This window comes from Mixophyes fleayi, chromosome 2, assembly GCF_038048845.1.
Source record: "Mixophyes fleayi isolate aMixFle1 chromosome 2, aMixFle1.hap1, whole genome shotgun sequence".
NCBI lineage: Eukaryota > Metazoa > Chordata > Amphibia > Anura > Limnodynastidae > Mixophyes > Mixophyes fleayi.
In genome coordinates, this window is record NC_134403.1 from 65,195,852 (window position 1) to 65,211,560 (window position 15,709).

The following is a 15,709-nucleotide window of genomic DNA, read 5'->3' on the forward strand; positions in this document are numbered from 1 at the left end:
ATATATATATATATATATTACATTAGAAACAGGAAAGGCGCTCCAATGTGTATTATCAGATATAAAAATGGACAAATGGGTATTAATCTGCGTACCGTGAGGATATAATCAATGATTGGAGTAGAGGGGGAATCTTCTTCAGAAGCTATATCCCCAAATATCCATCAGTGAGGACGACAATGCAGAAAAAAGAGAAAGAACACATATAGTGTAGTACTGTATGAATTTCACCATACAAGTGTGGTCCACCACCTTATTCACCAAATAATGTAGCAAATAGCATATCAAACACATGAATCCCCGTGTGTGCACATCTAGGTGCAAAAGTGCAAATTATCTGCGGACCAGATTCCACAGGATTGTTAATTTTCTTCAGACCAGAGGCACACATCAAGTCAAACACACAGATCCTCTGTTAGAAAACCTATTATCTGCCAGCTGCCTCCTGCACTGGTAGCGGCTAAATCCCCTTCAGCTTAGGTACCTAAGTCCTCACTGATGGAGATTTGGGGATATAGCCTCTGAAGAAGATTCCCCCTCTACTCCAATCATTGATTGTATCCTCACGGTACGCAGATTAATACCCATTTGTCCATTTTTATATCTGATAATACACATTGGAGCGCCTTTCCTGTTTCTATTGCTGTAACTTCTACATGTCTGGATTAACCATCTGGCCGCAGGTTCTTGAGGCTGCCGCTCTTAAATGAGCTAAGTGTGTATTTTTGGGACTTTTTGGACTACCATCACTCCTTGAGATCCACAAAGGTGGTGTTCACTCTGTGGTAAAATAGCGCCTTTTTATATCGATTGTTGCTTTTTATTTATATATATATATATATATATATATATATATATATAAGAAAACAGGGATACTCTGCACTCTCCAAACACATAATTAATGTTATATCAAGTACTGTTCTATATTAAAAACAGAGAATGTTAGTTCCACATATTGCAATATATGTTAAGCTGACCAACTCATGATATATGTCATCCATTCTCAAACTGAAAAATTGGAAGTGCTGGTGTGAAAATTTGAAAAATTAGAAGTGGTTAATGTGAGCGGATCAAAATTGATAGTTTTATATTTAGGGCAGTAGGATTAATTTTTTATAAACATGCCACTCCCCAGCACTGCAGGACACCTTATTAAGTAACACTATATTTAATATTAATATTCATTTAAACAATACCCCACCCAGCACTGCAGGACTGTGGTAAGTAAAAAAATATTTCCAGCTACCTTGATGCCACACTTGACTCCGCCCTCAGCTTTATTCCTCATATCCAGACTCTCTACCAGTCCTGTTGCCTGAACCTTGGAAATATTGCCAGAATACACCCTTTTCTGAACCAAGATGCTTCCAAAACTCTTACCCAATATCTCATCATTTCCCATCTTGACTACTGCAGCCTCCTTCTGTCGGACTTTTCCTCACCTATCTATAAACCCTTCAAGCATCTTAAATTCTGTAGCAAAACTAATCTTCCTCTCTCACCACTACACATCTTCTGTACCATCTGGCAAATGCTCCAGAACCTAATTCAAATTGCTCATCCTTACCTACAAAGCACTCAATAAAACCTCCCTTCCCTTCATACATCTTTAGTTTCATATCAAAATATTCTTCTTCTCAACTGTTTAGATCTACCTCTGAACTGCACCTCACTTTATCTCTGGTAACCACCTCTCACTACCATTTACAAGACTTCTCCCGTATTGCTACCCACTTATGGAATTCATTACCAAGCACAAGTGAGTACTGTGAAAATGCATGAAAGTAAAGTACAAATTAAATAAAACTACTAACAATATGGTCCTGATTCTGAGTGACAAGTATGCCAGTTTGTGCACCGTATCTTTGCGTTTTTTTGCACTGTGGAACAGATATAGACAGTAAGTGTAGTGGTGTACACACACACAGATGACAATAATTATCATTAGGGATTGGTACAAACAAATTCAGTGGCATGGTGCCTAAGACCCTCACCAGACTTTACCAGGGATCCACTCAAGAGGACATGGACTTCACTTAGTGAGCACCCAGGTCGCGTTCAGGGTCCATGGAACGTGGTAAACAGAGTCAACAAGGCAAGGGGGGCTCCGCTACGCCTGCACCAGTAATAAAAAAATATTTTTCCTCTGTCCAGCGCTTCTCTCATGTGCATTATTAGATGGTTAGTGTATCAGGGACTGAGCTGTGGATTCCCTGAGTCTCAAAAGCTCAGGGAGCCAGCACTGGAATGTTTGCCTCACTTATTGCTGGGTAGCTATAATGGAGACCACTGCCAGGGGAATGGGATAGGAGGATCAGGATATGAAGGAGAGAATAAACCTAAGCAACCAGGGCATGCCCACACCAGTCAGACACTGCTCTTTCAGGTGAGTGTGTGGTCTCCTTATCTAATTACATATCCAACTCCATACCTCACAAAAGTGTGATGATGAAGAGCACAGTGTTATGAAGGGGCAAAAGTGTTATGAAGGACCATGCAGCGAGATGAAGGAGATGCAGCTTTTCTCTTCTATACTTCGCACAAAATGTGATTTGACAAAACTGTAAAATTTTATTATTACAACAAATACATATACTTCATTAATATTACTCATATAGCAATTAATGTTTCCTTGTTATTGTATTTATTTGGATTACTCTCTATATTAAAGTTTATTATATGATTTGTATTGAAAGAAGAAAAGCATTTTTCAATGAACAAATAATTTATAAATGAGGAGGGCGCAAATTTATTTTATTGCAGTGGCGCGCCAGGCTTGCTTGCACCAGCCCTGGTCGCAACCCAATGTAGTTGGTTCCCTCTGTAAGAGCAGCAGAGTAATTATCTGGTATGAGTGAGTGATAATTGACTGATGTGAGTGAGTTCTCTGTACAGCGCTACGGAGTTAGTGGTGCAATAAAAATAAATAAATGTTGATGATGAGGTCTCTGCTGAAAACACAGCAGATGGGACTGTGGGTATGGGTGTGCTGCTGTCGGGGAGGCTGCACATAGGAGTTGAAGAAACATTAATAGATGCTATACTTCTTGAGGAGTGCAGTGATCAAGTTCTTATAGTTCCTGTGTGATGAAAGCCATTGAATACGTACTATTTATACCCATATCCCCCTAGAGTGTCTGCCCTGGCACACGTTATGACCATCTGTATTCACTATGTGTTTTTTCATTTCCCAGAGCATGTCTCTGCTCACCCCCATACTTTGAATATCAGCCTTAATATTGGTAATATATGTGATGGCGTTGTGTTATTTGTTAGGATGGGTACACACTACAGAAAATTTCTACCAATGCAATATTATTAATGATTTTACCATCGACTGAAAGTCACAATCAGGACGTCGATTCCTGTGTACAGTTCACGTTTAACCAGGTTTACGGTCAGATCTGTGCTCTTCATCTGTCATAATCATCGGCCGAAAACATTGTGACTCTGTAAACTCTTTGGAGATCTGCCCACACTGCTGGTAGTGAGTGCATACACACTGCAGAACTGGAACGACATTGTTCCATCGTTAAACAAGATTTTTAGTCTGTTTATAAAATCAAACCATATGACGTGCTTTGAAATGATATTGTTGATTGTGGGAGTGTACACATTAATGCAATATCGGGCCGAATGGTCATTTATTGTGTGATTGGCCCAGTAGTTGGTCAAAAAAGCTGTAGTGTGTACCCAGCCTTACAATGTAGGTGAGGTCTTAGCCCTAGAGCTTCCTATTGTTTAATTAGGCCAAAGGGGTAAGTCTATGTGTATTGTAGATCTGTGGAAATCATACACTAATTAGAGTTCCCAGAGGGGTATAGGCAGAGGGGACAGGGCTTAGAAAAATTGCATCTTTTTAGCCCCGCCCCTTGACGTGATGCCACAATCGCATTATTTGATAGTGGGGCCAAAATGACGTGATTTCCGAAGAATCGCATCATTGCTGCACTAATTCTACCTACTTCATTAGGAAGTTTCCCTACTCTCCCGGGGGTCTGGGAGACCTACCTGGAATTCGGGAGTCTCCCAGACATTCCGAGAGAGTTGGTAAATATGGGTAGGGGTGTATTCACAAGCCAGACATGATGGCTCTGTGTGCCTGATTTAATCACCTTAATTAGGAAATGTGTATTGAATTTCTGTGCCTCAAGATCCTAAGACACAGGAAAGCCAAACACACCTCTAGAGCTTGAGGCTATTCTGTGGGTATAAGAAGAAACAGATCAGTGTTCAAGGTATTGAAGATTGGAGTGTGATGCTACCTGTCAAGCGGTGGTTGTCAGCATATCAATGCTGACTACCCCGACAAGACTTACCCCGACATCCACACCGAAGGGCTCCTTCCCGACGAGGCTGCAGGACAACTGATGTGCCCACCAACTGCAAGCAATAGCGATGAATGAAGAAGCCGGCACGACTTGATGACGTCACTGGGAACTGCGACACTTTTATTGGTGCTCTTAAGGGGGTAATGTAAGTATGCGGCCATGGACAATGTACAACGCTTTGTAAAGTACATTGTCCATGGCCGCATACTTGCATTACCCCCTTAACAGCAATGATAACAGCGTCGCAGTTCCCAGTGACGTCATCAAGTCACGCCGGCTTCTTCATTCACTTGCAATTGGTGGGCACATCAGTCATCCTACAGCCTCGTCGGGAAGGAGGCCTTCGGTGTGAAGACATCGGGATAAGTTTTGTCTGTATAATCAGCATCATTATTCCGTACCCCACCCCTGTCAAGATGGTGTAAAAAGTAAGGGTCCTGCCAGCTGACTGAAGACAGAGATAGAGGAAGGACTGCGAGAACCATTGTTTCTCTTCTATGGGTAGTTTACTCCAGGTCTTGTGAATCTGTGAGTTTTCCAAAAGCGAGGTGACAGTGAAGCAAGATCTCTGCCTTGCTTGAAGTCATTGAGGCTCACCAATCCAGAGACATTTTTGCTAAGAAGCGTAGAAGAAGTTGGTAACAAGGTCTAAGCCTATAGTCGGATTTCCCATAATGCCCGTAATAGGGCTGGTATCGAATTGTACTATCCTTGTGTCCATTGTATATACTTGTAACTATTACTCCTGTACATCGGTTTTGTGCCTGTTTTTGGTGTTCAGTTAATTAAAGCTACCATTGGTTAAGTTGGATATCTGCCTGGGTGTAAGTCTTGACCCACATACAGGGGAACTTGGTAGGCTGTTCAGCCTCATGTGTCATCAATACTGGGGACTAGTGGTAACTCTTGACAGAGGTGTTATGTCACCTCGAGCCTGAGGCTGAAACCAGTTAGGTTCTGTTAAGGATTCTAATAGGGAATGAAAGCAATCAGTGGCTTGCTGAGTGATGGAGGCAGGCCAGTGACTTCTAAGACTGCTGGTAGTGACATACTCATTCAGACCTGGACGCATATTCAACTACATATACTTACACTTCCGTGTCATTTTTTAATAGCAATTTACGCTTTCACATGGGTTTCACTCTGAATCAGGCCCAATATGTTTCTGGGCCATTTAACTGTGTGACACCTTTAGAAAGTATATGTATGTGGTAATTTATACTGTTGAGAATTAACCAGATTTCCTGGGGTACACTACATAAATGCATTCTGACACCGGCATCTCTAATGATGCACACAAAGTATTTTGTGGTATAACAGCCTTTTGTTTTACTGTCAGGATGACTAGATTCACAGAAGCATTCAATTTCATCTTGGCGATGCCTATCTATCTATTAGCTATTAGTTATTATGAATGTTTGTAACGCATAATGATGAGCTTAAATTGGCAAATTTAAACAATGTATCAAACTTGATTTTAAAAAAATGTAAATACATTTAAAGCAAATTGAGTGACAATGATACCATTTAAAAATCAGTTTAATGCAGAAAAAGAATAAATCACAAGGTATACATGATGCAGAAGAAAAAATGGCATTTTGCAAAGCGCTTTTTGAAAGAGTGAAAATTTGTGAATAGACATTGCATAAACACAGCTGTTTCAACAGGACATTCTCCTTGTGTAACATGCAGTGAAGTGTTTTGGAAAATTGTCTACATATCCCGTTTAACAATGGTGACCGTGGTTAGAGTGGTGTTTGGAGACGTGGCTGCTTGAACTGAATCCTGCTTTGTGATGATGATGCCCACTTGTTGAATGGGACATTTCTCTTGAATGATGTTTTCCCCCAGTGCTGGAGTGCAGAACAGCTAAGCAAGAAACAAACATTAATGTTAACATTGCAGCTATTGTAAACAACCAACAGCTGTTGACATATATGGTAAAATAAATGCAAAATGCATATAAACATAACAAAATCTGCATTAGGTTGGAATTATTGCAATGAAATATAATAATCTAAGATTGATGGAAACCACCAGCTGTTGGAGTCAACAGCAGCAAGGAATAACTGATTGATGAAAGAGTACCAGTTTTGAATGTGAATGTCATGTGATCATCACACATGCTACCCACATTCTTTGTACCAAGTAAACCCAGCTGCCTCAAGTTTCTCCAGTTTAAATTGTGGTAAATATATATGTTGCTGGGGTTTTCCATTCCCTCTAATTATTCATGCTTGTTGATAGCAAAATGTTTTATAACCCCATCTAGATATGAGAACCTTAATATATATTGAATAGTTTAGTGCGGGTGCTTTTACTGTGTGCCTTGTACTGCCTTTTTCCATCTTGATGTACATTAAAGCTCTGTCAGATACTGCAGTACCTGTTTGTAATATAAGTGAATAATGCCTTTATTCTTTTTTTTATTAATGAGGCAAAATGTTATAGACAGAGGTAAACATATTAAATTGGCAACTTAGCTAGTAAACAATTACTGTCAGAAAAGGTTACCACACAATTTTAACATTTATATTCTCCATTTGATAGTACCATGATTTTACAAAAAAATGTTTTTTAACCTGTTGGCAGTTGGAAGCTAGCAGAATAATAAGCATATGTTTTAAGTTATTTTTATTTACGTGTTAGATGGCGATTCAAGCTGATATATAATTATTTCACATCTCCCTCTTTTCTCTATTTATAACATAAAATGTTTGCAAGCAGCCACGACTACTCTGCAAAACATTGAGCATTGAAGAGAAGCTGATAATTGTAAGTTTTGTTTCCAACCGCAAGGTCTGGGTCAAAAAGGCTTTTTAGAATGCTGCAATTTTCTGCCCAGGAAACCAGGGCATTCTAAAGAGAGGATATGTGAAGTTGCTCTCAGTCAGTGTGATATGAAAGTGAATAGGGAACGATGTTCCCGTCACAGCATAGCATTTCTGCTGTCAAAACGCAACATGCAGCTTTGCGATGGCCCTAAGAGAAAAGTGAAATAAATGTGTTACTATCAATTGGAAGATATTAATCAAAACAAAAAACAAATATGTGGACATTTCACACGCATCTTCCTTCACACGCATATTGTCTCTTGTCATATGAACTGATATTTAGTGTATTAGCACAATCTTTTGTTATTACAATGCTTTTATCCTTTTTTAGTAGTATGCCTAATAAGTGACACAGGTTTTTGAAGTATGGGACTTTGTGTGTTCAAATTGTTTCAAATATTTATTTATTACAGAATATATTTACTTACAAATGTTAACAGGCCCTCCTGTAGCCAACCTAAAAAAAAGAATATATACATATTATCGATGCTTAATATCAGACACAAAACTTCAGTGTTTTCTACATAATATGTTTGTGATGTATGACATTACTTAGTAATGTATTAAATATACTATTGGGCAATAACCTTTTCCTCACTGAGCAAAACAAAGGTTGGTTCATTAATGGTTGCCTCACCACTAGGCCATGACGTCAAAATGTCATCCTCCTACAAAGCACCAACCGGCCAAAGCAGTTTATTGTTATTCTAAACTTATATAATTCTAATAAATAACAAACTTTGGCCATTTCCTCCACTTCAGAGTATGCTCATTGTTCTTCCGAATAAAAACTTGTTAGGGAATTTTAAGTGCTAAATGTCCCATCAATTCTTGAGTTGGGTAACCGGATAAAATATAGGAAGGCAACATGCGGTATGCTTGTGATGTATGACATAATTTAGTGAAGTACTGGAGATATTTGCAAATAAAAACCTTTCCCCCACTGAGCAAAACATTGGTTGTTTTAGCAAATAGACCAAGCTGTCTTTACAGGCCTCAAGGAGGAGGTGAGGGAACTGGGCAATGCATGGATAGGAGAAATATGGCTGGGATCTACGTGGGGTTGAATAAGGGAGGTGAATTTAGGTAAAAAAATTGGACTGTATAAATCTCTCCACTTGGATGGAGACAACTGTTTGTAAGTGTGTATGTAAAACTATGCTTTGTGGTTACATATGTGTATTTACTAGCATAAGTAGCAGATGTAGGAAATTATTTGTGAAATAGGTTGGATTTGTTTAAGCTTATTTGAGAATGAATAAGGTGGAAAACCCCTATTTTTGGATATTACACTCACCGGCACTCTTCTCCTTCCAGCATCTTCTTATATGTCGCAATCTCAATATCCAGAGCCAGTTTGACATTCATCAGTTCCTGGTAATCTCGCAGTTGGCGGGCCATGTCCTGCTTGGCCTTCTGTAGAGCAGCCTCCAGCTCAGACAGTTTATTCTTGGCATCTCGGACAGCAGCTTCTCCACGTTCTTCAGCCTCATTGACAGCAGTTTCCAGTGCAGCACGCTGGGACAACAGTAGAAAATTGCTTGTTAAACTGAGGTGTAATAGAGAGTAATATGGGAAATACTGTTTTTGTCAGAAATAACAGGAATAATGTGCTTCTGTCACTTCCAGAATAACACTTTCTTAGGATAACAAACCACATTTGTGACTTCTTGGAAACAAACTTCTTGGCTCCACCCAAAACTTGAAATTATGAAACATAAATGTAAAACGTACCCATATTATCTATCTGGTTACCAGTAATATACCAGATTTGGCGTTTCCCCCGACATTTTATAGAGGAGACGGCCTTTACTGCTATCTGTATCAAAAATGTTAGCATCAGTAAGAGTGTCCCCCAATGTCTGTAACAGTCCAGTGATGCTCTGTCAGCTCCAACTGAGGCAGGTTGTTACCCTACAGACAATGTGTTGTTCATTGTCAACCATTAGGAGTGAGTCTCCCCTGACCAAAGAAGATGCCAGGGGACCTGCCAGATTCGGTGACTCACCAGAATACAGGAAATACTATGTTGCATATATAAATAACTTATTGGGCAGAACAGTGGTGTAGTGGTTAGCACTTCTGCCTCACAGCAATGGGACATGGCCTTATCTGTGTGAAGTTTGTATGTTCTCCCTGTGTTTGTGTGGGTTTCCTCCAGGTGCTCCGGTTTCCTCCCACACTCCAAAAACATACTGGTAGGTTAATTGGCTGCTATCAAAATTGACCCTAGTCTGTGTGTCTGTGTGTCTGTCTGTCTGTCTCCCTCCCTCTCCCTCTCTGTCTGTGTGTGAGTGTGTGTCTATATTTGGGAATTTAGACTGTAAGCTCCAATGGGGCAGTAACAGATGTGAATGAGTTCTCTGTACAGCGCTGCGGAATTAGTGGCGCTATATAAATTTAAATGATGATGATTGAATTCAATTTTAAGTGGAAAAAGCCCTTACTTGGGATGTAGAACGCTCAATCTCTCCTTTAAGTCTCTGAATGGTTTGGTTGAGTTCAGCAATCTCGTTCCTGCTGTTCTGCAGATTATTTCCATTTGTTCCAGCTGCCATGCGCAGGTCCTCAAACTGCAATTTAAAGTAGAAAACCATGTTATTATTACTTGTTTTAGTCTACTCCAATATGTATGTAATTATATTGTAGTATCTGCCTGCTTGTCAGACTCACCCTTGACTGGTACATGGCCTCAGCCTCAGCTCGGCTTCTGTTAGCAATGTCCTCGTATTGAGCTCTGACCTCAGCGATGATGCTCTCCATGTCCAGATTTCGGCTGTTGTCCATGGAAACAATAACTGAAGTGTCTGAGATCTGAGCTTGAAGCTGACCAATCTCCTGCAGAGTTACAGAAAATAATAATAAGTCTTACACTAGGTTTCTAAAGGCTATCAACATCACAATAATCTAATACATGTTTCTTATCTATAAAGCTCTTAAATCAGAAGTTCAGAGAACCAGTGAGAAAAAGTAAACTATTGCTGATTGTGGATGGTATTGCAGACACACAGACATGAGCACCTTATGGCTCTTCTTACAGTCACCTATAGAATAAGGTTAGACACCTGCTACTTTAAAACCTTATTTGATATATTTTAGACCTGGTGCTACAAATTACAGAAAGACCTGTTATCTGTCACTAGCTTTCTGAATAATAGATCTCTTAACTGTTTATTTATCAAAATACACAACTGATACTGTTGATATCAAAGTATATATATTATTTTATATTGTAATAATTTAAGAGCAGAATCTTCATTAATATTGTTCTGTATGCCTTGTAATTAATTTAATTCTTACTCTGCAATACCAGTAAAAATAAAATACCGACTCTTAGTAATTTTGGGGATATGTCATTGAACAGTAATGAGATTTAGAAGGTAGATGATGATGTATGTCTAACTCAGGGTATACAAAAGGTAGAAACTAGATAGAGCTGCTTGATCACAAATCTAGTGAAAATTATTTTTACATATGGTGATGACACCTAAATGGCCATGATTTACAAGTAATTGTGACATTGATAACAACACACATACTTCAAGTATACTACATGTGTCTATTAAAGTCATGTGCAGCTCCTGTGATGTGCAGACAGTGTAGTAGGACATTGTTAGTGATAGACAGCTTCCTTCAGTGGGATTCCTGGGTTTATCAGTAAAGTCACAGCAAAGATAAAGAGCAAGAAATGTCCCAGCTTTAAATGCAGTCGAAGAGCACAATGCAAAGGAGCATATAATAACACAAATACAGAGTATGTATTCATTTCTTTCATAAAGTGACATAGCACTAAGGAAAGTTCTATGTGTGTGTGTTTTATGATTTCACGTATATATTATACATATAAAGTTTGTGTGATGGCTGTAATACACAGAGTATAATAGTTTAAAAAAAAAGACAGGTGTTAAAGTAAAGTAGCCACACAAACATTACCGCGTCATACAGAGTCCTTAAGAAGTTGATCTCATCAGTCAAGGAGTCAGCTCTGGCCTGCAGCTCAGCTTTGTTCATAATGGCTGCGTCGACCTCCTACAGGTTAGAGCACATTTAATTACAAAGCCATTTATTTGATGATTAAGAGTTATGCAAATTCAATTTTATATAATGAATATAAACAAATATTCCATATAATGTTTTTTAAGAGTGTGTATTAATCATAATGGATTGATTTATTTTTTGTTTGCACATTTAAAATAATGCAACACGCTTTCACATTTATTAAAACTTGTATTAGAGAGAGAACACTGTTTATCTATAAATATCAGTCACTTCAATCATGTGGGATAATTTTGTGGCATGGATGTAGCTTTAAAATGACAATTATAGAAATGAAGTATTGTTTATCTCTTACTCTCTTTAGTCCAGCAAATTCATTCTCTGCAGCAGTATGTCGGGTTAACTCCTCTTCATACCTGCAAATTATATATATTACATATTTTCATAAGTCTATTACCAGAGTGTACTGTTTGTTAATATAGATCAAGAAGTTCAATGCTTAAGAAATAAAATAAAATATAAAAAGAATATAATATGAAAGTTAACCAATGTTCCATTTAACAAGTGTAAATCATTTTGGGGGTTAATGTATCAAACAGTGTAAACTAAATTCTGTACTGTTTTCCTCCAGTAACAATGACCTTGCCCACCTGAAATTTCATAAATACGCACAATGACTGTTTCAACGTTTTCTTCCAATTTGATATTGCAGGCAAAAATGTCATCATAATGTATAATTTGCTTATGTTTGACTGCAAAAATTGAAGCTTACAAGAGTAAAGTAAATGCTGGGAAATTACAATTTGATAAATAGACACCTGTTATTTTTCTAACTTTTGTCTCAGTTTTGGCACATTTAGCTTTCAATATTCTTTAAGTGGTGTAAACGCATTGGGCCTGATTCATTGAGGAATGTAAGTCAAAAAATTGAGCAAGTTTTCTCCTGGACAAAATCATGTTACAATGCAAGGGGTACAAATGAGTTTATTATTTTGCACATAAGTTAAATACTGTGTGTGTTTTCATCTAGCACACAAATACTTAATAGCTTTATTTGTACATTGAAATTTAAAGTGGATTTAGGACATACCCTATCCAACTATAAATCTCTCACCACATTTTAAATTTACCTCCCCCTTCAATGCAACATGGTTTTGCCAAGGTGCAAAGTTACTATTTTTTTTTTGGCTTGCTTTCTTTAATGAATCAGGCCGTTTTTGTACCTGAGCAGTCTAATGTACAAAAATGACAGTTGACAAAACATTCATAGATACATAAAGTTATGCAATGTACACAGTTTTGCAAACTTATAAAACAAATTTGGAATTCAATTTATATAAAGGAACATTTCACTATGTTTACTAGTACCATTTAGTTTTTTTTTAGTATACTAATACAATAAAGTGCACATGGAATTGTTGATTAGCAGTTATTTTGTAGAGACAACTAATTAGTTTAGAATAAATTGCATATTTTCTTTTACTCTCTGATGACTACAAATAAACTGCAATATTTGAATTTAATTGTTAGGGAGCAAGGTATTTGTACAAATTACAGTTAAATATAATAAATAGTACATTAAGTTGTATTGAACAATGACTTTTGCAAAAATTGATCACAAAGATCTACCATAAATGGCATAGGACTCATGGGGGTAAATGTATTATCGTCCGGTTTTGTCAACTCGCGGGAGTTCGGCGAGTTGACAGCTTAAATTTAAAGTGGCGCTGCCTTGTAAAGGGAAACTTCCCTTTACAAGGCAGCGCCGCTTTAAATTTAAGCTGTCAACTCGCCGAACTCCCGCGAGTTGACAAAACCGGACGATAATACATTTACCCCATGGTTGGGTCAATAATAAGGTAAATAGTCTGTACACTCTAATTTCATTAATAAACAATTTTCACATTTAGCACCAATCCAGCGACAGGAAATTAGAAAGGAAAGGAGAGGAAGTCTGCAAGTTGGAGAGGGCAGCAATCTGATTGGTTGAACATTCTCCAGCTTACAGTCAATCATATACTGTTCTCTATGACATTGAACACACTCTTCCCCTTCTATACATGTCCTGGGTTTTGAAAAGCAGAAATTGTCTGATATAACCCAATAGCCAATTGATTAGATCAGATACAACATTTGTACTTTCTCTGACACCGCATTTGACTGTTATAGTTTACCTGATTAATTTTTTTTAATGGAACAATGCAATCCAGTTGCCAAATTATCAGGTTAGATAAAAATATTTATACTTATTGTAAAAGGATAAGTCTACCAGACTCTTTTCTTAAAAAAAAAGAAAAAAGGAAAAAGTTAATTATTATTATTATTATTATTATTATTATTATTATTAATTATTTATTTATTTATAAGGCGTCACAGATTCCGTAGCGCCGGATACAGAAGCAAGTAACAAATAGATGAGGTAATACATGTCAGTAGCTCAGATGAGTGTGAGTAGTGCTATTGGGACTCACACAGAGTGCAGTAAAATATGTGACAGAACATACGAGGGACAGGAGACAGACGTGGGAGAATAAGTAGAGAGGACCTTGCCCACGAGGGCTTACATTCTAATGGGAGGGGTGGTGAGAGACAGTAGGACAAATTAAATACCTTCTTCTTAATTCTTCTGCAGTTCCCTCCATGCTGTTCCGTTCTGCATCCAGACGAGCGCTCTCACATTCCAGGTTTTCCAGCTGTCTCCTGAGGTTGCTGATAAAAGTTTCAAACAGAGGTTCAATCTGAAATCTGGCTGTATTTTGGTCTTGTAGAAGAGCCCACTTAGTCTCTAGCATCTTATTCTGTTGTTCCAAAAATCTCACCTAAGCAAATCAAAAATTAATGGACAGCATGAGAAACAAAATATATCTTCACTATATATTATGAATATAAAAATACAAGTTTTATATTGGATGTAAAAGTGTAATAATACATGTGCTGTAAAACTGTATTACCTAAATAAATATTATATCCATGTTCAACCCTGAATCATAAACCCGAGTTCTTTCAGAGGAAGGCCAAACCAATCAATAAAGAAATTAATTCAATTTGCCTTCAAATGGGAAAACACTCCCCTCAGACTCCATGCTGGATGTCGAACTCCCTGGATCACTATACTATTTTCTGTTTTCTATAGCAGTCAAACTGCTTTCTGTGTTTCCAAACAGATGTCCAATACACTTTTCAATCTCTACAGTGCCTACAAATAAAAAGTTGGTAAAAAAAATTGTATAGGAAGGCAATCAAAGACATGGCGATGCCACCATATAACAGCCCAGTCCAAACAGCATATATATATATATATATATATATATATATATATATATATATATATATATATATATACACACACACACAATGATTGAGGTAAAAGTTTAGAAGTGTAGGTATGGAAATTTTGACATGGCAGTATTGAAAATTCTAATTACTAGTTCTTCTTGATAAATCATTTTTAAAAGCTCTGCATTGTTAAAGATTACTAGATCCAATAGGGCATTTCTTATATTTGTGGCTTTTACTAACGGACCTATGAAAGTGATCTGCAGCATATTTGTTGCATATTTCTGGTCAGGATTTCCCATTACACTAATCAACTTTGGGGCAATTAAAATCACTAACTGGAAGTAAAGAAATATGTTGAGAGTTTATATGCAAATAAATGAGATATGTAGCCAGGAGATAAATGCTATGACAAAAACAGAATCCTTGAAAGGGCTACAGAAAGTAACTGAGAACATTTAATTACTAGAACAAATATAAATAACAAATATAATAAATATATAAATCTAGACATGGGAATAAAATCAGAATGCTGCTCTTATACATATTCCAAACTAATTGTTTTTAAGGCAAACAGTATGAAGTTGAATCCTTTAAGGCAGTGGTGTACCTTGTCGATGAAGGAGGCAAACTTATTGTTGAGACCTTTAATCTGATTCTTCTCCTCTGTCCTTACTCTCTGGATGTTTGGGTCAACTTCCAAGTTCAGAGGTGCTAGGAGACCCTGGTTGACAGTAACAGAGGTGATACCTCCACAACCAGATAGTCCTCCAAAACCATAACTGGTCTCACCAATACCAAATCCACTTTTCCCATGAAAACTTGTTGCTGAAATCTTATGGCCCTTTGATCCATAATTGTGTGCACTCTTACTGCTATAGCAATGCTGAGCCTTGTGACCATGTCCTGGATGTTTAGAAGAGTGTGAGAAGATGTTGTATGAGCTGGAATGTTTAGGTAAAGCAACTGAGCAAGAGCTGAAGCCCTTGTGGCCAGAGGAGGAGAGGATGGAGTGATGAGACATGATGGTTCTTCCACAGAGGATGTGAAGCAAAGTCTACTAAGGGGAGTTAAGTCAGCCGCTGCCTTGTGGAGCAGACACCTGCTGCTTTTATACTTGAACTGGGTGTTACCACTCTCATTAGACTGCTAGTGTCATTTTCTACATTTACAAAAAATATATGAGCAACACACCTGTTTGATCAAAGCTGTATGTATCATCTGTATGCATGTATCATTTATAATAAAACTATATCATTTTTGTGGTTTAAT

The 15,709-nt window shown here is 37.7% G+C and overlaps 1 protein-coding gene across 1 annotated transcript; it reads right to left on the minus strand.

Annotated features, from left to right (window-relative positions):
• Positions 1 to 6,057: 6,057 nt before the first annotated feature.
• On the minus strand, positions 6,058 to 15,461 carry LOC142139820 (keratin, type II cytoskeletal cochleal-like). Its single transcript, XM_075197688.1, has 9 exons — positions 15,048 to 15,461; positions 13,772 to 13,980; positions 11,517 to 11,577; positions 11,099 to 11,194; positions 9,839 to 10,003; positions 9,613 to 9,738; positions 8,463 to 8,683; positions 7,594 to 7,622; positions 6,058 to 6,200 (listed from the first exon to the last, which is right to left on the minus strand). Exons 1-9 carry the CDS (start codon positions 15,459 to 15,461, stop codon positions 6,058 to 6,060), a joined length of 1,464 nt encoding a protein of 487 aa, XP_075053789.1.
• Positions 15,462 to 15,709: the final 248 nt, after the last annotated feature.

Bases quoted from the DNA above. Each gene is read 5' to 3' on its own strand.
- LOC142139820 (XM_075197688.1), bottom strand. From the start codon at position 15,461: ATGTCTCATCACTCCATCCTCTCCTCCTCTGGCCACAAGGGCTTCAGC. The intron at 9,739-9,838 runs GTGAGTCTGACA...TTTAAATTGCAG, and splicing joins AGGCCATGTACCAGTCAAGG to TTTGAGGACCTGCGCATGGC. The intron at 6,201-7,593 runs GTAAGTAAATAT...TTTCTTGCTTAG, and splicing joins AGGAGGGCCTGTTAACATTT to CTGTTCTGCACTCCAGCACT.